General features: G+C 42.7%; 1 protein-coding gene across 1 annotated transcript in view; it reads left to right on the plus strand.

Moving 5' to 3' along the window:
• Positions 1-26,666, plus strand: part of LOC148009297 (uncharacterized) — a 162,613-nt gene that overhangs the window by 87,982 nt on the left and 47,965 nt on the right. The window contains exons 4-5 of the mRNA XM_087673530.1: positions 9,577-9,798; positions 16,871-16,877. Coding sequence (XP_087529656.1) covers positions 9,577-9,798; positions 16,871-16,877 — 229 coding nt within the window. The remainder of the gene's footprint in view (positions 1-9,576; positions 9,799-16,870; positions 16,878-26,666) is intronic.

Here is a 26,666-nt window from a genome sequence, read left to right on the forward strand (position 1 = left end):
TCAAATTGAAGCTTCAATTGATATAACTTTTGCTAGAGAGCTTCAATTGATATAACTTTTTCTAGAGAGCTTCAATTGATAAACTTTTTTGTTCAAATTGAAGCTTACTTTTCCTCTTCAAATGAGGCACTTCATTTTGCAAATTTTTTTAAGAGAGAAAAATTTACTGCAATCTAAAGTTGTCTGATAGAAATTGTCTAGGACCTATCCCTATTTGAATGACCTTGTGGGAAACTTGTTCATTAAATTTTAACCATGTTTAGTCATATAAATTCACTATGTAAGCTAAGAGAAGACTATAGGGCAGTAAGAGATAATTTTTTATGAAAAATTCTCAAATTTAGAATGCATTCAGCTACCTTAAGCCTTCACTAATGAGACATTTGTAAGGTTGTTGATGAATCCTTCTAATCCAAGTGTAATCGGGTCCAAGCACCACTACCACCATAGAGTAGAGGGCAGCCATACATAGAGTTGACACAAGTGGACATTGACATCCTATTCTACAGTCAGTGTCTAATGTATAGAGTTTGTTATAGTCAAAGCCATAAAAATAGACACCAACATAATTAATCAAGAAAATACCCAAATGTGTATTGCTAGATGAATCTATTATAACAATCTCAACATAGATGGAAGTAATAGTTGCAAAATACTCAAGAACAATCAATGGAGGAATAACAAAATCTCATAAACTCAAGACAAGGAGTGATACATAGACAAGGGTAGTACTAATGCCATAAATCGTGACTCAAGGCATACAAAAGAGACAACTCTACTACTGTTACAGCACTCAAGATGCAAGGGGACACACAAAAAATCTAGCAGTTGAGCTTCGATCCCTCTAATATTGTTGTAGCACTCAAGATGCTAGTGCAAGGACTGGTCAAAGGGACACATAGAAAATCTAGCAATGCTTTGATCCCTCGATCCTCTCATAAACCTTTTTCTTGGGCAGGTCTCTTCTTTATATAGCCTATTACCTACTACAATATTCCCTCCATCCATGTGCCATGTCAATGATCTTTAACTACTCCTACACTAGTAGACTCGTAAATGTACAACTAGTGGCCCTTACTTTAAATGCCACTACTATCGCCACCTTTAACACAAGCACACATAGTGAACTCAAACCCATAGAATTACTCATTGATGTTGCCATGATCCTCTATGTCATGCACATCGTCGTGCTAGATTTGGTCTTTGTGCAGAGGTGGGATAAGGAGGGCTAAAGGAGGGATGGGAGGTAGTAAGGGGTGAGGTGGGTTGGGGTTGGGGGAGGCTAGAGGCAAGGTGTTGTTGGGCAAGGAGGTTGGGGTCGCAATGGGGGAGATGGGTTGTATTGGAGGCGGTGCTACTACAACCAAAGATCCATCCAAATCTAAAGGGGAGACTGTGAGACATTGTGGAAGATGAGCTCGATTGTGAGCTTTTCCAAGTTGATGGCTCCAAGCCAGATTTGTTGCTAGAGCTAGTCACACTCAAATATAATCCTCACAAGGTGGGCCTCTAATCCTTCAAGCTTGAGTTTATGCATGGACCCGACAGTCAAGAGGGTATGGATGCAATACCATCACTTGAGGGAGAGGGATTTAGATTTGTTCAAGCAACATGTAGGGGACCTGGAGCTAGTTAATAGTGGCCAACTTCATGATATCTAGGATGGGAGTAGAGGGGTTTTCAAATATTAGATCATCCGAAATAGGATCTCTTTCTCCTTGATCCTTTCTTGGATAATTAGGATTTTGGGACTCTCATCCTTGATCTAGGATAAGTTCCTTCTTGACTCTAGCTTTGTGATGGAGGCAAGCACTCTCACGACATTTTAGTGGAGGGCAAGGGTTGACTGGGATGGGGAATACCCACCTTCTTCATGTCTCGGTGTAGTACCACTATGCAGACATAGTGTGAAAAACATGGAATGCATCATCATCTCACTTTTATTGATCTAGAGAGTCAATGTCATCTTAGTCATTAGTGCTAGTGTCCGTGAATATTGGATTTTTGGGCAAGTTTAGCCTATTTTTGATATTTTGGATGTTATTTCTTATAAATATCCTAAAAAGCTATGGAAACTTCTAGAGTAGGGTGGCATGCAAAAAGCAAGTTTCTTTTTCAACTAGTTTGGGTAGATTTCATGCAGAAAGGAAGGACTTGCAAAATCATGTGTGGTGTGATTATAGTTTACAGGCAGCAAACATCACTCCAAACTAAAAGAAGAAGGAGTTATTTGGAAGAATTTTCGTCATGTGTCCTAGGGTTTTATCCCCCTTTTGGAACCAATAGAACCATCAGATTTGTGGTCTAAGCAGCAAAGAAGAAACTACTATTTTGATGCACGTTTTTGGGCTACAAGGGAGCTCCAGGAGATCTAATGCTTGGAGATTGCTTCTGAGTAGTGCCAAACAAGGAATTTTAGGTTCTATCAATACATAATGCTTTGATTCATTGTGCTTTGTCTTTATCTTGTGTACCTCTTGTCTATTCTGTTTCTTCTCTTCTATCTCCTATTCTCTATTTCCTTCTATATATGATCCACTAAATTTTGACTAAAACCCCTCCAATAATGTAATCATAGTTTACATGTAGAAAACAACACTCCAAACTGGGAGAAGAAGAAGGAGTGACCAGGAACAATCCTGACCAAGTGTCTTGGAGTTTTACCCCCCTTTTTGTAGCCAATGGAACCATAAGATTTGTGGTCTAACTTGTTACAACTATGTATATCATCTCTCACTTGACTTGGGTCTTACCTATATATACTAACTCTACATCAATATGAATCATTCTTTGGGAGCATGTCTTGTGTATCTCTCTCGTACTCTCTCTCTCTCTCAACATGGTATATATCATCTCTCACTTGACTTGGGTCTCACCTATATATACTAACTCTACATCAATATGAATCATTCTTTGGAAGCATGTCTTGTGTATCTCTCTCGTACTCTCTCTCTCTCTCAACATAACTAGCATAGAATAAGCTACTATTTTGATTCACATTTTTGGTCTACAAGGGAGCTCCATGAGATCTAATGCTCGGAGATTGCTTTTGAGTAGTGCTAGTGGAGCCCCAAGAGGAACACCAAGGAAAAGGGAACTCTCTTGTAAGAAAATCTATCTTGTAACATCAACAAGCTTGTTTATCATGTTTCATATGATCACAATGAAGAGAAGAACACTAGGCACAACAAATCTTCATACAGCATCATGTAGATCTCCCACGGATTTGATAAAATCAACCATATTCTTCAATATCTTCACAAAATCCATCAATATAACAAAGAAAGCAAAGGAATACACCATCTTTGAATGGAAATACATCACATAGTATTCATCTTCAAAGTCTTCTCTCTCAATCTCTTATATACAATCACTCTGTTCAGTAGAATTGGCTATCTCTGACTCTCTCTCTCTCTCTCTCTCCATCAATAATACATCATATCCTCACTACAATCTCTCAAAATCACTCTCAATAATCCGTCTTAGGTCGTGGATACCCCTCCCAAGAGGTATGTCTAATATGAAGAATCACCAGAGCCACTACAGTGTCTTTTCATAGCTCACTACTGTCACTTCACTCTAGTCTTCACTTGAGTCTTCAGCAGCTACTTCTTTCACTTCTTTCAGCTCTTTTGCACTTGTATTCGCCTCTTTCCAAAGCTAGAAAACTTTCCCAAGCTACACTCTCATCCATCAGAACACATACAGAAGCATATAGAACAGTCACAAAACAGTACCAGAACAGCTATAGTACATAACAAAACAGAACAAAAATAGAGGCTCTAAAGAAGACCTACAGAAGGTTACAGAAGGTCATCAAAACCACATAACTCATACTCAAACCATTCCAAACTCTCACAAACCACTCAATAAGCTTTCACAAGATCTCAATCTTCATCAATCAATACTCCATCCCTCCTTACAGAAGACAATCAGAACAAAACAAACCAAAACAGAACAAAACAAAAGGTATACAAGACCAATCAGAACCTATCAGAGCATCACAGAACCACATATCTCCACTGATAAACATCATGAACTTCCAAAACACAATCAATATCATCCAAAACACTCTCAAACCACTTCTAAACCAATCAATCATCTCATAAAATCAACCATTCAGCTCTCAAAAACAACAAAAAACAAGTCATTTCAACACTCAACATATCCCCACACTTAATAAGGAAGCGTCCTCGCGACCCAGGAAAAAGGGAATACAAGTTCAGGTAAAAGCTCAACTTTAATCTTCAATATGTCTTCAAAAAGAATCCATCCACCACGACCTCAACTTATAGCCTGTTTTTGATATAAAAATACAAAGAAAAGAAAACCCTTTATACATTAACACCACTTATCAAACTAAAAAATCACAACAAATTTATAAAGGATATAAGAGTTTTCTTCTTCTTCATCAGCATCAGCGTCAACTCTGCAACCACGACCCCAACACCACAATTCTCCAAAATGTAGCTCGCACAAAAGCCAATCCAATAGAAAACCACCACGTTCATTTTACATAAATGAACTCACAACACAAACACTACACACAACACAACCATGTGAATGACTCCTCCAAAAAGAGAGATTTTTATTAAAAAGCATCCATCATACATTGGAAAGGTATCAATGAAGATGATCCCTCTTGAAAGATTGATGTTGTCGGAAACGATCCATAGACAAGGATTCATCTACAAAGGTTTTGGGAGGATTTTGAAAAAACTGAAGACAGCACATCCTTTCCAACTAGACCAGGTATCTGCTAGGCAAACAAAGGGCATGAAAATACAATATATCCAGCTGCTGGGAATCAATGCTCACATTGACATTCATGCACAACTTTGGAATAGGCTTGGAATCATTATGAGAGTGCCTATGCATATACGCCATGTACCAAGCAAAGTGAGCAGTTAATCTCAGTGAAGGATCTGCAGACTGTGAATACTGCTGAACATAGTTCTGATAAGCTTGACTGGCAGCTGTCCATTCTCCTAGAATTACTGGCCAATTAATCTGAGGGCCTGTAAGGGAATCATTCGAACTCCATCCCCTTCTTCTGGAAATCTGATTATCAAACCCATCACAGTCACTAACCAACTGAGGTGGTTGAGATATAGAAGTGTTAGGTGAGGGAAGTGGAATAAGAAAAAGTGGATGAAGTGAGGGATAGGCAAAATCATAAAAGGAAGAAAATGTTAAAGAAGGAGTGGCAGAAATTTGTAGGGAATCACTAAGGAAGGGTGTTAATTGATAAATAGGAAATGTGGAGGGTACATGAATGGATGGAGAAGGACAGGGTGGAGAAGGGGAAAATACCCTATCCTCAATAAAGGAACAGTATGTAAAAATGGGAGTTTGAGGGAAAGATGAAGGTTGGAAAAGAAGGGGTAAAATAGTGATGGAATTAGATTGACAAAGGGAAAGATATAGAGCATATCGGTGAGCCATTTGTTGGTAATAGAGGAGGGTAGGAACAGAAGGTCCTAAGAGAGATCGTCTATGATAGGCATCAAAGAAGGTAGCATCAAATGGATTATGTTTTGAAAGATAGGCTAAGAGATCCATCCTCAGTTGATTAGTACTCTGGGCATAAGTAGGGGCTGTGTTTTGTCGTTGATTCAAGACCACAGAATCAATCATGGGATGCTAGGAATTATTATGACAATCAGCCACTTTGGAGGAGTAACCCTGGAACATGTCAGCTATGCGCAACTCCAAATGGTTGACATACAAAACAGCTTGTAGAACCACATCCCCCATATACCATGCCATGTCCACCTCATCTGGAATTAACAAGTCTCCTCGTAGATACATGTATGACATCAACATGGTATCTGGCATGACAGAATCTTCAAACACCATCCTTACAACCTCTGTCAACAACTCAGCAGTTACCAAGCCCCACTCCATCCATCCTCTGGAAGAGGTAAATCCATCGTGGAAAGCTTCATGTAGAAGACCAGCTTCTGTAAGTGGTAGTGGACAAAGAAAGAATGGTCTGGTGGAACATATTCCTGAAACTACTCAAATGTAGACCATAACAAGTCCATTCTGGACTGCAATCTTTCCACTTTATCTTGGAATAGAGGGCACAAAGTAGCCTGTCTCTGAAGAGCAGCCAAGTCCTGCTGTGAAAGAGAAGGAATCAAGGGAACATTAGGGCTTGGAGGAACAGACCAGGATTTTGCCAGTTGATCTTGCAACTGCTTGATTTGGGAGGCTTGGGATGCCACTGTGGCATTAGCAATCTATAAAGCTGAAAGTTTGTCATCTAAGAGAGTTTGGAACTCCTGGATGTCTCTGGACATCCTCTCCTTCCGCTGAAAGGCTAGTAACCTGGGAGAGAGCCTCTAGTAACTATAGCTTCAAAGAAGAGATCTCATCGATTTGGGTGGCAACCAATTGGGTTTGTTGTTCCATTTTCTTAAACAAATCTGCTAGGGTATCCTTAGCAGAGGCTAACTCAGATGTTGCCTTATGCAACTGGTCCTTAGACTGCATGAGTTCTTCATAAAAAGACGCGTACAGCTGTTGAACACAGGCTGTCTCACTGACAATTCAATGGAACTTTGAATATCTTTACAGAGGAAAGGAATTGCATCTCCTGAGACTAAACTGTTGAGGGAGGGAACTGAGATGTCCAATGATCCTTCTCGATGTGCTCGGAACAGGTTATTACAAGTGAGATACCCAGGGAGATCACTGCTAGACGTAGCAGGAATGGGCATTGAAGGAAGTACTGAAGGAGCTTTATCCGTTACCCGCTTCAAGTGTTTGCGCTGTATGACTAGGGGAGGCAGAGAATCATCATCCTCTATGTCAATAGGTTTTGACTCATCTGAAGGTGGAGGAGGAGGTACTGGATCTGATGGAGGAGGTGGAGGCACAGTCCTCTGTAAACCTGAATAGGTCAAGAAGGCAGACAAATATGATCCATATGTGACATTGGTAACATTACCCCTGGTGACTTTGACGAAATGTTGATCCATTTTAGTGAGGAGGTAAGTGCTCCAATCAATAGCAACTCCTTTCAACACCATCCTGGAAGCTGTGAAAAGCTCTTTGGACAAATACTGGGATGGCATTTTGGCAGGCATAAACCTGTCCTCGAGAAACTGACAGACCATCTTCCATACGGGATCAGTGATCATGGAAAAGGAAACTCCTGAAGAGTTGATCACCTTCTTAACATCCAGTATTTCCCTTGTCTGCTTTTGCAACAGCTTCAAAATCTCTTCATTAGAGAAAAGCTGACGAGTGGTAACAAAAGGTTCACCTTTGGAGGGAAGAGACAGAGCCTTCCCTAAGCCTCGAGGGGTCAAAGTCATAGAAATTCCCTGGACTAGTCCTGTCTTCTTGCTGTAGGAGGCCAGAAACTCATCACATAATGACGGATCCTTTGGAAGCAATGGAAAAGAAGTAGCCACAAAAGCAGCGAGTCCCGCCTTCATGAAAGGCTAAAAAATGAGTAGGGAAGAGTAATCCCTACTAACTAGTGGGACGTACTGGATAGGGGGAGGAGCGTGAGAAGGCGCCATTCAGATGGTTACACACACAGCACAAACACAGACAATCAAGGAGAATGCCTGCAAAGCAACAGACAAAAAAAACCAAGGATAAGAGAACAACCAAAACAATAAAACGTAACTCAACCAACTAACCCCAAGCAAACCACAGCCTAGAAAAAAATTCGACTTGACCTTTAGACATATGCGACCGAAAGCTTCATGCTATGCATCAAACAAACACCCAGAGCCCCGTATCAGGCAAGAAAAGAAAAAACTACACACCGTACCCTTAACCGTAACAAAGACACTAAACCAAAATATTACCACAACCTACACACATCAAGACCACAACTTTGATAGACCAGTGTTTGACCATGGAAATAACGCTAATGCCTGCGCATACCCATCCCACGAAACCGGGTTCATTAAAAAGGGGAATGAAGTGCAGTGAGGGGGGATTAATTTAATGAAGGGTTTATTTTAAGAAATTATTAAGAATGGGTGAATTTTTATTAAGTGATAAACCTTAGCAAGAAAAGGGCGGTTCCTTCTTATAAATTTAATTACCAATTATTAAGTGAAAACGATGCATTAATTCGAATCCTGGACTTCGATACCCAGACTGGGTCTCTAAATGCAAGTTCATTGATTACAAATTAAGGTGATGTGGAGCGCTTTTTTGCCAACGCGTGCTCTTGTGACGGCTGGTTCATTTTAATTAAAAATTAAAGTGCCTCTTTAGCGCACGTAGCGCGTGCTAAGTGAACGGTGGGTTTATTTTAATTTAAAAAATATGTGTGTGTAGCGCGAATGTGTGTGGAAACTATGGGTGAATAAATAGGTCATTTTAACAATTAAGTTGTGATTAAGGGAGAAATGAAAATAAATAAAGCACATAAAATAAATACCTGGAAGGGGTGTGTATGTAATGCCTAAATGCGCACGGAATAGTCCCCCAAAAGGAGTGAATCCAGGAAAAGAAAAGTAAAGACCACTGACGAAACAACAAAGAAAACACCTTAGTGGGTGTGTTGATTTTTTTTAAAAAAATTTGTAATTTGTGATTATTTATGGTTGCTTTTTGTTTTTGTGGTTGTTTTGTGTTTTTTTTTGTTTTTTTTATATTTTTTAATAATAATAATAATAATGAAATCAAGATATATAGCACATGAATATGTAATGAAGGGAAAAAATGAAAATTCATCCATGGAGGAAATATCCACAACTTAGGTTAATAAAATTAGGGTATTATTATTTTAATTTTTAATTTTTTTAAAGAATATTTGGCCCGTGTATGACAATATTTTGAAGTGAGAAATTAATGGAAAAATTTCAGGGGTGGGTGGAATTTTGTAGATTTTTTTGGATTTTTTTTATATTTTTATTAATTTTAAATGAATTTTATGCATTTGGTAGGTCATTGTGAATGACTTGTGAATTTTCTTTTGTTTTTTTTTAAGTTTTTTCTTTAGTTTTTTTTGGCAAATTTTCACCTGACAAATATTCCAAACTATGGCAGAAATATGGGGAAATTTTTAGAATTTTTTTTGTATTTTTTTTTGGAATTTAAATGAATTTCTTAAAAATTAACTAAGTCAAGTTAGTCCTAATAAGTCAGGTAAGTCAGAGTAAGTCAAGTCTGGTCTAGTCAGGTTAGTCAGGGTTGATTAGGGTAGTCTGGGTTAGGTAAGTTAGGCTAAGTAAGTGCAAGTTAGGTTAGTCTGGGTTAGTCTAGGTTAGTTAGGTTAGGCTAAGGCAAATCTAACTAACCTAGGTTAGGCTAACTAACCTAGGGTTAGTTAGGAGGGTGGAAACTAACCTAAGATAGGTTAGTGAACTAACTAGAGTTAGGTTAGGAGACCCAAGTCTAGTTAGGTTAGGCTAAGGGTTAGTGTTAGGGTTAGGGTTAGGCTAAGTCCAGTTAGGTTAGCCAAACTAAAGTTAGATTAACCATCGTAAGGTTAAATTAACTAAGTGAAGGTTAGTTGAACTAATGTAAGGTTAGTTGAACTAATGAAAGGTTAGTTGAACTAATGTAAGGTTAGTTGAACTAACCTCTGATTGCAATTAGGGAGGAGAAGGAGGGGGAGGAGGAGGTGGTGGATGAAAGGACGGCGGCGGCGGCTTCGTCGGCGGCGGCTGCTGCTGCTGCAAGACGACGAGTGGTGGCCGGGGCGGAGAAGGGCGGGGACGGCAACGGCTGGAGGCGTGTGCGACAGGGCGGCGGCGAAGGGCTGGAGGCGTCGGCATCTACGACGGCGGCTGCTGGAGGGTTCAACGGCGGCGCTGGAGGGTGGACGCGAGGGGGCAGAAGAGGCAATGGAGGGAAGGAGCCGCGATGGAGGGAGGAGGGAGGAATGGAAGGGAGGGGGAAGAAGGTAGAGGGAGGAGGAAGGAGGAAGAGAGGGAGGAAGAAGGGAGGGGATGGAGGAAGAAGGGAGGCACAGCAGGTGGGGGAGATGGGGGGAAGGGTCGGGGAGAGAGAAAGAGGGGTAGGAGAGAGAAAGAGGGGAGAGGAAGAAGAAGAGAGAGAGAGAAAAGAGAGAGAGGGGGAGGGTGGTTGAGATTCAGGGGGAAGGGGGGGGGGGGGGGGAGAGGGTGTCCATTGGGGGGAGGGGTGGGGTCCATGGGCGGGGTGCCCAAGGGGCGGAAAGGGGGGTAGGGGAGGAAGATGGGCAAGGGCCCAAACGGGGAAAATGGGCGGGGGGTCCCATAAAGGAGAGGTGCACCCCCCCGGTCCCGCGCATGTGCACGGGGTGGGGGTAAAAAAATTTGCCGTGACAGAAGTGAAAGGGTGCCTGGATGTGGGGACGGAGCACGCGGACATGACCGGGGCGCATTAAAACGCGTAAAATTGAAAAAGGGCGCGTTCACGCGCGGGATATAGCACGTACAAACTCATAAAAATAAAGAAAATTTAATAACTCCCAATCCGGACGTCAAAACGAAATGACGGAAAAACAAAAAGTGGGCAAGACGACAAGAGGAAGACGGGAAAAATATGCGACGGAGGTTCCGGGAGGGGTAAAGGGCGGTCACATGTAAAAAACACAAAAAACGAACCAACAAACACAATTAAAAATTAATATCGAGAGATCCGTGCATCAGAACGAGGTGTAGCAAAAAGGAAAAATGTGCAGAAAGACGTGCCCGACAATCCTATCACATCCAAATATAGTTCCGACTGAGATAAGATGCATTCACATGGGAAAAACCCAAAAAACAAACCCGAAAATGGGATCGGAAATTAATATGGGACGAACCGTTCACCGGAATGACACGTAGTAAAAAGAAAAAATGTCCGCAGGAAGGGGTGGCACAAGGATGTCATGTTAAACTGCAGTTCCGGTGGAAGTTAGGAGGGGTTCACATGCGAAAGACACCAAAAATACACCCGAAAACTCATTGAAAAGTTAATAATAAAAAATCCAGAAGGCGAAAGAGGGGGGAGGAAAAAGGAAAAAGGTGGGAGAAAGAACGGAGGACACGGCTGTTAAATCAAATTGGAATTCCGATGCAAACAGGGCAAGTTCACATGGAAAAATGTCAAAAAGACGCACGAAAAAGTCTTAAAAAACTGAAAAATTAATATTGGACAAACCGTGTATCAGAATGACTCGGAGTAAAAAGGAAAAATGTCAGGGGAAAAGTGATTGTCAGGGCTATGACATCAGATCACGGTTCCAAAGCAAGAAAAGCGCGTTCATATGAAAAATCGGCTAATTTATAGAAAATGCTTCAAAAATTAATAACTCAAAAATCATGCACCGGAACAGGGGTAGGTAAATAGGAAAAATGGTAAGTTCAAAGAGAGGAACAGGGCTATAAGGTTGGATTTGGATGTCGGTGAACGTAGGGTGCGTTCACATGGCAGGACAACAAAATCAGGGAATGAAGGAAAACTGCAAGGGAACAGCCCCAAGGGTGGGTGGAAAATGAACGAATGGGTGGGAAGGGCCCCCATCAGGGTAACAGCAAGTCATGGCATACATGCATGAGCAGGCTGAGGCATATGCAGAAGGGTATGCAATGTAGACGCGCAGGGACGCATCCCCACACTTAAGACCTTAATGAATAGGGTTAACCGAACAACAGGGACCTAGGACCACGCCACAGACCATCCACCAACGTCCCCACACTTAAAACATGAACGTCACTGAGAAACAAAAGTTGTAGGGTTAGAAAAACTTGGCCCATTTTGTCAAGAAGCAAGGTTGAGTGTCGATGGCACGTCCTGTATTGTTGTCGGCTGCTAGAGGTATCAAGGCATCTTCTCGACACACATCCATCATGGCAGGAAACATGTGGCAGCACCCAAGTAGGTAGCTGATGGAAAGAATCGCAGGAAATTCATTGATGATGAGGGATATTGCGCTCAACGCACAATCACTCATAGGGAATGAAAGAACAGTCACTCACCCCATGACTAATATCACTCGAGGAATAATGATTGAAACCCATATCTCATACCCGGTTTAGGAATCGACAAGGGGATGGTGCAAAGGGAGTATGCCAGGGTGCACAGTTGATGGTGCATTAGTGCGTCCAACCCGTCTGGCATAAGTGCAAGGAGGAAGGCAAGGGAGCCTTACAAGGCAGTGTGCAGAACAGGGTGACATGTCCTGTGATGATGGTAAAGACCCATCCCGTGGGTGCATAGGGAAACGGGAACATACCTAACTCCAAGTGTCGTAACGTCCGTCAATCTCACCTCTCGGTAATTGATTGAGGACACTCCAGTCACACTCAGCCCACCCTCTGTCTCACGCTCTGTTGAAAAATACAGGAGGGCAGCCTTTTCCTGAAACCCATTGATGTAATCCTCACAGTCACTTATGCAAAGGTTGTATGCCTTGTGCGCATTTAATGGTGCAACTATGCATCCCGCCCTGTGCCGGCATACGGTGCAAGAAGGAAGGCCATGGAGCCTTATGGTGCAGTGCACAGAAACAAATTGTGCTTTGTGCATTGAGAGGCCCATCCTGTGCGTACAACACTTCATTCACACTTCTCACCTCTCATTTGATTTGAAGGGAAAAGACTGGTCACTCGGCCCACCCTCTGTCTCACACTCTGTGGATAGTTATAGAGGGCAACCCATACTCACGTCCCCATCCGGTTAGGATGAAAGCTCACCTCACTCAATTGTTTGTCGATGAAGATCGCGTCATCAGTTGTTGAAGAGGCGTACCCAGGGAGATAGCCATCAAATCGAACATTGTGTTGGATAGGAACATGTCGTCTACTAGAGGACAGTTAGACACTCTGCAGAGAGACCCAGGATACAGCATACCAAGGGAGGTAGCTTCGGAATTGGATCCTAGAAATTTCAAGTGATGAATCCACTTTCTGGACTGCTGGGTGTTACCACGTTTTCCACAGCCAGCTTCTCGCCCAAGGGTGTGTGCCACCTTTTCTTGGAACGAGGCCTGCTATGACAGGGAATTACTTCCTTTTCTCTCATAACAGTTTTTTTTTTCTTATTTTTTCCTTTTTTTTCTTCTTTTTTTAAAATAGATTTTTTGTTTGTTTTCCCCTATTCCCGAGGGTGTTTCCACCTTTTCTCGAAGAATAGGTCGTCATGACAGGGACCTAAGTCCTTTTCTCCCATGACCGATATGTTTTTTTTTTCTTTCTTTTTTTCTTTTTTTTCTCTTCAAATTAAACAAGGGAATGGTAGAAATACCATTTGTCAGAACCCACCTCGCCACTGTCGCTGGTGGAAAATAGAGGATAAGAAATCAAGGCTGGAAGGTAGGGTTGAGGGGACAGAGGGTTGCGTCCATCTCATCAGGAGTGACTGAAGCACGGCTATCAGAAGTAGCATCATAAGAAGTAGAGTGCTGCGCCAATGAGGGAAAGGATCAAGTGACCGTAATTGTCAAGATCCCCAAGGAGGGAAGTACTTCTTCAGGCGATATCCATTAATCAGGAAGGGATCATCAGAGGCATCAACGGTCTGCACTTGGACAGAGCCATTAGGGTTGACGGCAAGTACCTTATATGGGCCCATCCACCACTGTTGAAGCTTGCCAGGAAACTTGCCAAATCGTGAATCATAGGCTAGGACCAAATCACCTTCTTTGAACTCCTTGTGCTTGATGAAGCTATCATGGTAAGCCTTACGTCGAGCTTGCGTGGCTTCCATGCACTGTAGAGCCATCCTGCAAATTTCATCCAAACATTCCAGGTGCAGGAGACGGCGTTACAGTGAATCATCGTCCCCCAAACGCTCTTTGATAGCCACTCTCAAAGAGGGTAATTCCAGTTCAACAGGGAAAATAGCTTCTGTACCATACACCAGCTAGAAGGGTGTCTGTCCTGTTGCTGCTTTATGAGAGGTTCTGTACGCCCAGAGGGCCTCTATAAGTCGATCATCCCAATCACGACGATGTGCGGCAATTGTTCTTGTCAGAATCGAGCAGAGGATGTGATTGGTGACTTCGACTCTGCCGTTGGCTCTAGGGTAATAAGGAGTGGACTTGCGATGGCGGATCTTATACAGCTCTGTCAACTCTTCCATGACTTTGTTAAGGAAATGAGTGCCTCTGTCACTTACCAGCTCCAAAGGACTGCCAAAATGGGTGATGATATTCTCGTATATGAACAAGGCCACGCTGTTACCATCGTCCCGCTTTAGGGCTTTAGCTTCACACCACTTTGTAACATAATCCGTACATACAAGGATGTATCTATTTTGTTTCCTTCTGGTGAGAGGGTCGATTGGGCCTACGAAGTCAATGCCCCACTTCTCAAACGGCTTCAGGGGAAGGACAGGTTGTAGTGGCATGGCATTTGTCTTGGTGGGTTTCTCCATACGCTGACAAGCATCATATCTTTTACAGTAATCATAGGCATCCTTATGAAGGGTAGGCCACCAGTATCTTGCTAGCAGAGCCTTCCTAGCTGTAGCTTCTCCTGCAAAGTGACCTCCACATGGCTCGTCATGGAAAGCCTTCAGAACAATCCCAATCTCATCTCCTGCAACACATCTTCGGAGCACTTCATCTTTGCCTTTCTTGTACAATGCACCACCTCTAGCAGGGTGTAGGGGGCTGATTCTAGCATAAGCTTCTTCCTTTCCCGACTAGAGATACCAGGAGGATACTGTTGGGTTTCCAGGAGATTGGCAATGTCTGCATACGAGGGAGTTATAGTTTCTACCAGGAATAGGGAAGCATGAGGGAGGTCTGGATCATCCTACTCCTCGTTTGCAGTTTGTGGGATACGCGACAGATGATCAGCCAAAACATGGGAAAGACCAGGCTTAGTAATCACCTCAAAGTCGAACTCCTGGAATAGAAGGAGCCATCTCATCATTCGTCCTTTCACATCTGCTTTGTTCATCAGGAAGGACAGGGCCTCATGATCCACATAAAATTTAAAGTGGGTGGATAGGAGGTAGTGGCGAAACTTCTCTAGGGCAAACACCATTGCCAAGCACTCCAGCCCTGTCACTGTATAGTTCCGTTCCCTATCAGTGACTTTTTGGCTTGCGTAATAGTTTGGTTGATCCAGCTTTGAGGAGCCCTTTTGGCATAGGACTGCGCCTAAGCCTTCAATAGATGCATCAGTATGTACATGGAACTCCTTCGTCCAATCAGGAGGCTGCAGAATGGGTGCCTCAATCAAACACTGCTTCAGAGTGTGGAAGGATTTGTCACATTCTTCTGTCCAAGTAAACTCTGCATCTTTCCTCAGAAGCTTGTGCAAGGAGGTTGCCTTTGTTGCAAAATGGGCTATGAACCTTCTGTAGTAACCCACATGGCCTAAGAATCCCCTCAACTGTTTGAGGTTGGTGGGTGCTGTTAGAGCTACGATCTTTTCAATCTTTGCAGGGTTTATTGATATCCCTTGTGCAGAGACAATGTGGCCCAACAGAACTCCAGAAGAGACCCCAAATATGCATTTGTCGGGGTTGAGGGAAATCCCATACTCCCGGCATCGGTCAAAGCATTGTTCCAAATTTCCCTAGTGTTCACGGATCAAACTATAGACACAGAAGTCATCCAAATATACCTCAATAAAGTCGTGCAAATGATTTTGAAATGCGGCCATCATGACTCGCTGGAAAGTAGCAGGGGCATTGTAGAGTCCAAACGGTATCACTCGGTAAGCATAGGTCCCCCATTCTGTGGTGAAGGTTGTTTTGGATTGGTCCTCTTCTGCTATCTGCACTTGGTTGTATCCGCTGAATCCATCTAGAAGGGAATAAAGCTCATGTCTTGCCACTGTGTCCAACAGTTGGTCTGTGAAAGGGATAGGAAAGTGATCCTTCTTTGTCTTGAAATTGAGCTTGCGGAAATCCACACATATACGAAGCTTGCCATTCTTCTTGGGTACAACCACGATGGGTGAAACCCATTCACTATTTTCCACTGGATAGATGAACTCCGCTTCCAGAAGCTTCAGCAGCTCTGCTTTCACCAATGTGGAATAATTCGGGTTCATTCGCCTCTATCGTTGCCATACTGGCTTGGCATCAGGCTCCAAGTCAATATGATGCTGACATATTGTGGGATCGATCCCCTTTAGGTCTTTGTAGGACCACGCAAACACGTCAAAATTCTCTTTCAACAAGTTGTACAAGGTTGACAACTCCTCTTCTGGGAGGCTGCTATCCACCTTCAAGTGGCGTTCAATGCCATCTGAATCCACAAAGGTTAACTGCCTTTCACCTTCTACTTCACGGATGAAGGTCCCGCGGAGTGCCTCTAGATACAGATTCGACTCCTTCAAGGGAGTGATGTCCTCTTCTGATGTCCCACTAGAACCAACTTCTTCTTTTGGTGGAGACTTAGGTTGTTCCTTAAGATGTTGAAATGGGATTAGAGCCATTTCGGATTTGGTTTCAAAATTAATTACCTCTTGGCTTGAAGACTCATCTTCTGGTGACGCATCCAGGAACGTCACATAACAGGGACCCTCTGATTTCTGTTGGGTTTGTGGGACTGGTGCTTGTTGGCATGGTGCATCATCATCATCTTTTCTTGGCAAAGATGGGTTAGGATGGCATGAGACACTGCTGAAAGATGGCTTGTTCTTCTTAACCCATTTCTTATAAAGATTTTGCATATGAGAAGATCCATTTACCAGACCAAATGGTACCATCACCATTCTGTCCCATAGCATGAGCTCGTCTGCTTCTGATGCTTTTGGACCTTCTTCTTCAAATGTATCCTCTTCGGGTGGGATAGATTCTTCTGGTTCACTTTCATAACCTTCTTCTTCCATATCATATCCATCCTCTTCTGTCTCTATTTCTGTCTCTGCTTCTGCTTCTGCTTCTGTCTCTGTCTCTGTCTCTGTTTCTGTCTCTGTCTCTGTTTTTGTCTCGGTTTCCGTTTCTGCTTATGTTTCTGTAGGAGCTCTGTAAGAGAAGAATATGTTCTCTATTTCATCTTCTGCCTCTGTCTCTAGCTCTGCTATGGCCATGTAACAGGGAGAGCAGTACATCCATGCTTCTATCTCACTATCAGAAGTGATTTCAGAAGACATTCCTGGTTCAGGCAGGAAGTATTCACCCATTGATAATGGCTGTGCATCTTTCGGAAGTCGGCTTACAGTATCCACTGTCAAGGAACGTGCCACTGTTTTCTTGGGAAGGATCTGTTTGACAGCATCTTCATCTGCTGATGTTCCATCTGTAGCCTCATTAGGGGAGTCAGAAGATAATTCCAAGGAGGTGGATCCATGTCCTTTTTGAGAACCATACAGTTTCAGCACCACTTTGTTGGGTCCTCTACCCAAGGTCAAGGTTCCTTTGAACCAATCCGTCCTTGCTCGGGCTTTAAAAAGCCATGGTCTGCCCAGTAACAGAGGATAGGATGTACCATAAGAGTTTGGCTTCACCACCAGATAGGTTAGCCAATAATCTTTTCCAGCCACTGTAGTCTTCACATATGGGAGAATGCCCAAAGGCTTAATTCTGCTCTGATCCGCTAGTCTGATGAGCCATTGGGTGGGTTGCACACCTTGTAGGCCTAGATCCTTCATTGTTACATCCGTCATAATGTTTACTGATGATCCTCCATCAATCACTGCATTTGCAATGAAGCAGTTGTCTATCCACATGCCAGTCTCTGGAGTACCCGGATCTAGGAAGGCGTTAGCCACGTCCACTTCTTTGACAGGCTCTGGAGCTTTGTTGGACTTTGTCGCTGTTGAGGGAGCAATCCTTAAACCACGTCTTCTTGTCAGTATACTTTTGAACCTTTTCCGGTAACTGGGAGACAACATCAATAATTGTCGGAATGTAAGGTTTGGTTTAAAGGTATCTAGATCTCTGACCAGATTGTATTCCTTAATAGGATCCACTGGCTTCTCTAACCGGTTAGGAAATGGGGCAACACCCATTTTCATATTCCTTCATTATTCCAACAGATGTATCATGGGAACTTCTTCTGCCACTTGTGGCACTTCCTCCTCTTCTATCTCCTGGACCTCTGGCCCTGTCTCTGGAACTGTCTCTGTAACTCTCTGTGGCACTGTAGGACTCTGTACGGCACTGTCAGGCTCTGTTCTGTTCTGTTCTTCTGGGGGAAGATTGAACTTCATTGTTCTGGTAGGAGGATTATTTTCTTTCTGGATAGGTGGTTCCTTCTTCTTTGCACGTGTGATGGCAACAACTTCCAATTCCACTAAATTGGAGGTAGGCTCTTGGGCCTTGGCCGGACTATCAGTAGCACTATTTTTCACTGGGGCTGGGCTTGGACAGTATTTTGCAGTGTGGCCTTCTCCTTTGCATCGACTGCATAAGGGCTTGTAATCCACTGACCTTCTGGGATTTGGACAATTTGGTGAGATGTGTCCTTTTTCTCCACATCTGTAACACTCCACTTCTGATCTCTGACCACCACCAGACTGTCTTCCTCTCTAACTTTGAGAGGGAAATCTTCTGGGTCCAAAATTAGGACCAAACTCTCTAGGCTTGGGTCCAATATCCTGTGTTGTCATTTTGGATTCCAACAAGTTAAATCTTGCGTCTTCTTCCTTCCTTCTCCTATCATGCATCTTCTTCAGAGAGCAAATGTCCTTTGTATGGTTCTTCCGCAAACAGTAGGAATAGAAGGCTCCAGGAATGGTTGGTTTTCGTGTACATTCAATGGCTAAATGGCCTGCTTGATGACACTTACCACACCAAGTATTTGACCGCATCACATCTCTTCCTGCTCCTGCAGCGTTGGATATGCTAACGGTGTTCACTTTCAGCGTCTGTAGCTGCTCTGTAATCACATCCATCAACTCCTTTTTGATGTTTGCAACTGAGTTGGATAAGTAGTCCTTCAAACTTTCTCCTCCTGAGGCACTGGCAGGAGGGTTTTGAGGAGTCTTTGTAATCACTGCATAAACAGGTTGGGCTGGTGCAGAGGAATCTCTGTTCTGGTTTTGATTCAGAGCTCCTATTTGAACTGTTGGCTGTTGACTCCAGTTGGTAGGATTCCACTGTTGCTGCTGATTTGGCATTGAGGAAATTGGTTGGGACCATTGTTGTTGTGGTTGAACCATCATTTGAGGCATGGATTGTGGCCACTGTGGATTTGGTGCACTGTACTGTGATACTGGGGGCATCTGTTGGTAGGGGTAGGGGACAGTCCCTGGGACTGCATTTGGTGGGTACATCATTACTGGCATCAGAGGAGGTAGGACTCCTCTTCCTGGATTCATCGCCAATCTAGCTTCCACTTCATCGTACAGTCTTGCACCTTCTGTTGTAGCTTGCAGTGTGGCTGGTCTTTGCAGCTCCACAAACTTACGGACTTCTGGTTGTAATCCTCTGAGAAACACCCCCTTTTGAATACCATCATCTAAATTATGGTTAGTCCATCTCTTCAGGATGGATTCCATTCGTGAGACATACGCTTCTACTCTTTCTCCAGAAGACTGACTTAGGTTCATAAATTCCTCTCGCATCCGCTCTTAAAACCTTCACACCTGAATTTAGTGAGGAAGGCCAACTTCAGGTCGTCCCATGTGCCAAAAGTTCTTGCTGCTTGTCTCTCATACCACTGAAACGCCGCACCCTTAAAATTGGCGGGGAATATTGCCAACCAATGCTCAGGGGTTCTGGCATTGTTCGCCACACATGCTACCATAGACTCTGCTACATGAAGATCGGGGTCTTCATTGTACTCTCCCTTAAAAACTGGCAATGGAACTACATTCGCTAGCCTGTCATCAATATTTCCAGGACGGATCTGGCTTGGAAGTGGACCTCCAGCAGGAGGAGGAAGGGCTTGATGTGCCATGGGGACTTCTGTAAAGAGTTCCGCAAGGGTGTCAAAGGCGGCTTCTGCTGCAAGCTCGTTCTCAGCCTTGATTTTTCTTTCTCTCTTCTCACGTACCTCTGGACTCGTTCTAACGCTTGCCTCTTTATTGCATCATTCATTAGGGGGTTGGCTCCACTATGTTGTTAGTGCTCCACAGAGGGTTAACAGAAGGCTTCAGTCTCTGGAGGACTCTCTTGCCAACATTTCTTCTACTTCTTTCTTTTCAACGTCCCTGAATTCTGCTTTCATTCCACTGCACAGAGGAAGGTATTCGGTTTTGAAGGTGTCAAAATGCATACGTCTGAGCATTGTGGTGGTGCCATCATCATAGTAATGCCAGCTTCTGATGGTTTCAACAGTGTATGTTGTGAAAAACACTCGGTCTACCAACTTCTAGTGGGTTGCCAACTGAACAAACAAAAGATCATCAGTGCACCAAGCATCCCACGTATCTTGCTATTGAGCATCCACAAACAAATTCCAACTCTTTTCCTTCTTGTCTTTGTGAACCTCTACAGACCAAGACTCCTGAAGCTTCTTCACAATCTCCCACTTGATGATGTTTGGAAACTTCTCAATGAATGCCAAATCTTCCATGGATGGTCATTCTCTCTGTTTCTACTCTTCAGTTTATTCCCAAACAGTTTGCCACCAAGATGCAAGTTTTTGCTGCTTCAACAGGAAGAGGAAACTGTCCACCACATAGAGCACGCATCATGATAGTGATGTGTTTCCGCCATTGTGGGATGAACTTCTTGTGGAAAGTGGCTTTGATTATGAGAAATTCCAACTCTTCAGTGGAAGAAGTTTCCCCGGCTGCACACCAAAAACATGGAGCCCCAAGAGGAACACCAAGGAAAAGGGAACTCTCTTGCAAGAAAATCTATCTTGTAACATGAACAAGCTTGTTTATCATGTTTCATATGATCACAATGAAGAAAAGAACACTAGGCACAACAAATCTTCATACAACATCATGTAGATCTCCCACGGATTTGATAGAATCAACCATATTCTTCAATATCTTCACAAAATCCATCAATATAACAAAGAAAGCAAAGGAATACACCATCTTTGAATGGAAATACATCACATAGTATTCATCTTCAATATCTTCATAGTCTTCTCTCTCAATCTCTCATATACAATCACTCTGTTCAGTAGAATTGGCTATCTCTGACTCTCTCTCTCTCTCTCTCCATCAATAATACATCATATCCTCACTACAATCTCTCAAAATCACTCTCAATAATCCCTCTTAGGTCATGGATACCCCTCCCAAGAGGTATGTCTGATATGAAGAGTCACCAGAGCCACTACAGTGTCTTTTCATAGCTCACTACTGTCACTTCACTCTAGTCTTCACTTGAGTCTTCAGCAGCTACTTTTGAGTTTGTGAGGATCATCAAAGTGGAGTGTTGTCCTCTTGAGGCTCCTTATCCCATTGGTTCTTTTGGCCCTTAGACTTGAAAAATACAAGTTTAGCATAGAAATTTGGGGGGTTAGCACTCCTAGGGTGGCTAGTCTTGCTTGATGACTAGGTTGTTAGTGTCTTTCTCTATTTGGTCCTTCTTTTTGAGGACTTGGTCTTTAGAGTGTTGTTCCATTAGGTCCAGTGAGTAGGCTCGTGCAAGGGTCTAGCCTTAGGTTAAGACTTGTGGGTGACATTCATCATAGGTATCAAGAGTTGATATGGTGGGATAAGGAGAGCAGGTGGAGGGGAACAATAGAGTAAAGAAAGTGTTGTCCACACATCACCTTCATGGTTTTGGTGCTAGGTGGCCAATGGGCTAGGTATTTCGTTTCAACAAAGAGGCAATCATAGAAGATACAAACACTTACATCACTTTTGAAAATCAACAATTGGGTTACAAAGCAAGGCATAATCATAGCAAAGAGATCAAACACCAAATCTACTCAAAGATCAATGCAAAATGTATTGCTAAACTAAGGATAATACAACTATAGGCTGATATAGTCTCAACACAAGACTTTGGCAACAACTAGTGCATGACCACAAGTATTGAACAACTATGAGATATAAGACAAAGACAGTACTACTATCAGATGTAGTGACAATAGACAATACCACATAGGCTTTGCTTATTGAAAGAGAGCACTCAAGATGCCAATCAAGAGAGACTGGTAGAAGAAACTCAGAAAGGATATGGCAGTAAAGCAAGAGAACCCTTTGAAACTTGATCTCTAGGATTGTTCAAACAACAACAACAATGATTCACTCCCTTCCTTTATATAGGCCATTGCTTGTAGCAATGTTCCCTCTGTCCATGTACCATACTAGGTAGTTTTTATTGCTTCTACACTTGTTGGCTCCTTGATACCCTGCTGGTAGCTCTTGGCTTTAAAAGCTGCTAGTTGCTGCCACCTTTAACAACATTTTCTTTCCTTGTAACCCATGGAGGTTTTCTTGCACCTTTGGAACTTCGCTTCTTATCCTTCTCCATTTTCTCCAAATGTAATTTCAATGAAGCATTACCCTCCTCCAAGGTCAAAGTTTATTGTGTGTCCTCTGCCGTCTCTTTGTGCCTTGTATTTGCATTGCTTCAATTCTTCTTCATGTTTTTGCACTTTGTTTTCGTGATCTTAATGGGCTTCTTGCAATACATTTAGAGAACCTTCGAATTGTATCCAAGATTGGTGAGTGTTATATAACAATGATTGATAATATTGATGCAACTGAAGATTGCCACCTAAGCATTTGTAATAATCTAGTAGACCTTGTTCACCAACTAACAAAAGTGAGCAACAAAGAAGTGGAATTAAAAGGTGGATCTAACCTAGTGCTAGGTGTTGAGATATCGAGCTCCACTCATGATACGCCAGGGTGACCATTGTGTATTTATGTCACCGACTTGTCAGTTGCAGACGCGGTTGGTACACCGCCCATGAATAATAGCTACATGATAGCCCTCGGCGACCTTGTTTTTTCGATTTGAGGCCATTTTGGGGCCTGTTTTGGAGGCGGAAGTTTTCTACACGCACTCAGGAAAAGGCCCAGTTTTATGCTGTGCAGCCACTGTTCTACAGGTTGGTGAAAAGTTACTGCAGAAATTGCATCGTATGCTTGTGCGCAGAGACATTGGGAGTTACAGAATCATCCCTGTTGCCTGTTGATGCAAAATCGTCACTAGGAAGTGACTGTGTGGTCAAATACCACTTTCGCCAGTTTTGCAGATTTTCCCTTGTGAGGGTGAAGCTGTGTTTTTTGCAGTGACAGAATTTTTTGCTGTGTTCTGTAATGGCATCTGATTCTCTTTCACAGATTGTCACTGAAAAGCTTGACAAGAACAACTTCCAAGCATGGAAGTTTAGAATGACGAATTTCCTTATGGGAAAAGGATATTGGGAATTTGTTGCAGGAAATGAAGAAGAACCAGTTCTTCCTCATGTTCCCAATCAACAGCAAATGCAGGCATTTAAAACATGGCATGAGAGAGCCAGGAAAGTTATGTACTGGCTGTCTATCAGCATTTCAGACTCTATGATTGTGCATATTCAGGATGCAAGTACGCCAAAGGAGGCATGGGATACTTTGTCAAAAATGTATAGCACAAATACACAAGCTAGGAAAATGCAGCTCAAGCAAGAGTTGCACAATGTGCAAAGAGAAAATATGAGCATCAACGACTACCACATGAAGGTGAAGAAGATTGCAGATGCACTTGCTTCCATTGGGTCACCAGTGGAAGATGATGATTTAGTTTCTGTGACCTTGAATGGTCTAGGAAAGCATTATGCACAGTTTCGAACATCCACTTCAGTTCGTGAAAGATTTCCTGATTTTGAGGAGCTGATTGCTCTTCTAATTTCTGAGGAGCAAAGAAATGGTGGTGCATCTTCTTCAGGAGGAACTTCAAAAGAAGCTGTCTTCTACTCAAATGCTGGAAGAGGTAGAGGCAGAGGTAGAGGAGGCCGATATGGAGGCCGTGGTAGAAATCAGAATATGCAGCAAACTCAAGAAAACCAGTCCTATGGAGGAGGACGTGGTAACTCTAGAGGCAGGGGCAACCAAAGAGGTCGTGGTGGATGGCAAAGAGGCCAAAATGCAAACAATAATGTTGAATGCTACTATTGTGGTAAAATGGGTCATATGGCTAAAGACTGTTATAAAAAGCAGAATGACATCATGAATGGAAAACTGCAACAAGGAAATTATGGATCCTCTAGTAGACAGGGTGATGACAGAAATGAGCATCTGTTTATGGTGCAGCACATGAACAATTCTGTGACAAGTGCAGAAGAAAACAACGATGTATGGTATGTTGACTCAGGTGCATCAAATCATATGACGGGTCATGCAGAATGGATGGAGGATGCAAGGAAAATGGAAAAACCAGGATTTGTGGAGACTGGTGATGATACTGCACATCCTATTGTGCAGATTGGAAAAATTCCTTTGACTATGCAGGATGGGAAAAAGAAATACCTGTTCGATGTATTTCATGTCCTGAATATCACCAAGAATCTGGTTTCTGTTGGTCAAATGGTTGAGCAGGGCTTGCAGGTCAGATTTAATCCTCATGGATGCTTTGTTGAGGATATGAAAAATAAAGGTCGCTTGATAGCAAAAGGAAAGAAGAAGGGCAGAATGTTTACATTGGATGCAGACATGTCTGAATTGAGTGCAGCAATGTTTGCACATGGGACCGGTGTAGTTGCAGATATTGATATCTGGCATAAACGCATTGGTCATGTTAATGTACAGTGACTTAAATCAATGCAGGCCCAAAATATTGTTGCAGGTTTACCGAAATTCAAGGTTGCAGAAATGCATAAGGTATGTGAAGCCTGTCAGTTTGGAAAACAGGCAAGGAAACCATTTCCTAGACATATTCAAGAGAGTAAGAAGCCATTGGAATTAATCCACTCTGATGTGTGGACAACTAAAGCTGCATCTCTTGGAGGCTATCATTATTTTGTCAGTTTTATTGATGACTATAGCAGAAAAGTTTGGGTGTATTTTATGAAAAAGAAAAGTGAAGTTTTTGGGCATTTCAAAACTCTTAAAGCTATGGTTGAAAAAGAAATAGGCCTGCAGATAAAATGCCTAAGGTCAGATGGAGGGGGAGAGTACCTCTCAAATGAGTTTGCAAGGTTCCTGCAGGAGCATGGCATAAAGCAGCAATATTTATGCAGTCATACCCCACAACAAAATGGAATTGCAGAAAGAAAAAGCATGCATATTGGAGAGATATCTCGTGCCATGCTCAATGAAAAAGACTTGCCAGATTTTTATTGGGCTGAAGCAGTTGCTACAGCAGTCTACATAATGAACAGGACTCCCACTGCAGCAATACATGGAATGACTCCAGAGGAGAGGTATACTGGTAGGAAACCATATATTTCTCATTTGAAAATTTTTTGTTGCATTGCCTATGTACATGTGCCAGATGAGTTGAGATCCAAGTTGGATCTAAAAGCTGAGAAGTGCATCTTTATTGGTTACTCTCTGCAGCAAAAAGGGTATAGATGCTATAACCCTTCTACTCGTAAGTTTACAGTGAGCAGAGATGTTGTTTTTGATGAGATGAGTAGCTGGTATAAACCAGTAAATGTGATTGATGATGTAGATGCACAAAATGGTAATGCTGCACAAAATTCACAGTAGCAGTCACAAAATATTAGTGGACCTGGAGCGTCCTCTAGTAGTGGTTCGCATTCTTCGCCATGGACAGGTAGATTGAGATCAGGAGAATCTTCTCAAAGTAATGCAGATAGTGGTATGCAGGTATCACGAAAAGGAAAAGAGAAGGTTGATCAGCCCATGTTTGATGTGAATCCAGGTCACTCTTATGTGGATGGTGAATCCAGTGGCTCAGAACAGAGCATTGATGATGAGTTGGGTATTCCTTCTATTGTTACACCTGGAGTAAGGAAGACCAGGGATGTTTTGAGAGCACCTGGGAGTGAACCTACTTTGTGCAGGTCTATGAGAGCTAGGTATCCTGTGGATAGGCTGAAATATGATGGATTTACAGCCATTCACTATGCATATATGGTCAAAGTGATACAGGAACCAGAACCCACATCTTTTGAGCAAGCCATGGGAAAAGAAAAATGGGAGAAAGCCATGGATGAAGAAATGGATGCCTTGGAAGCAAATGGTACATGGGAGTTAGTACCTTTGCCTAAAGGTAAGAATGCAATTGGCTATAAGTGGGTTTATAAGGTGAAGCACAATGCAGATGGTTCTGTGAACAGATATAAGGCAAGATTAGTAGTCAAGGGGTATGCACAAACATATGGCATTGACTATGAAGAAACATTCAGTCCAGTTGCAAGGATGGCAACTGTAAGAGCAGTCATTGCTATGGCTGCATCAAAGGGATGGTCTTTACATCAGATGGATGTAAAGAATGCCTTCTTGCATGGTGATTTGCAAGAAGAGGTCTATATGGAGCAGCCACCAGGTTATGTGCATGCTGTTCATCCTGAGTTTGTTTGTAGATTGAAGAAAGCCTTGTATGGCTTGAAGCAAGCACCTAGAGCATGGTCTGACAAGATAGGACAGTATCTTGTCACTATTGACTTTCAGATTTCCAAGGCAGATTTCTCACTTTATGTGAGAAAAACAGAGAAAGGTATTATGCTACTTGTCATTTATGTTGATGATTTGATTATGACAAGTGACAGTGATGAAGATATCCTTCATGTGAAAATGCTATTGAAGCAGAAGTTTGAGATGAAGGATTTGGAAGAGCTGCGTTATTTCTTGGGCATTGAGGTGATTAGATCACCAAGTGGGATACAGCTCTTGCAGAGGCAGTATGGATTGGACATGCTGTCCAAATATGGGATGACAGGCTGTAAGCCTATTTCAGTTCCTTTGGAGCAAAATGTGAAGCTGAGCACAGATGCAGGTGAGCTTCTA

The sequence above is a fragment of the Lygodium microphyllum genome, unplaced genomic scaffold, assembly GCF_053477565.2.
Source record: "Lygodium microphyllum isolate KBCC unplaced genomic scaffold, Lygodium_microphyllum_v1.1.10 scaffold_31, whole genome shotgun sequence".
NCBI lineage: Eukaryota > Viridiplantae > Streptophyta > Polypodiopsida > Schizaeales > Lygodiaceae > Lygodium > Lygodium microphyllum.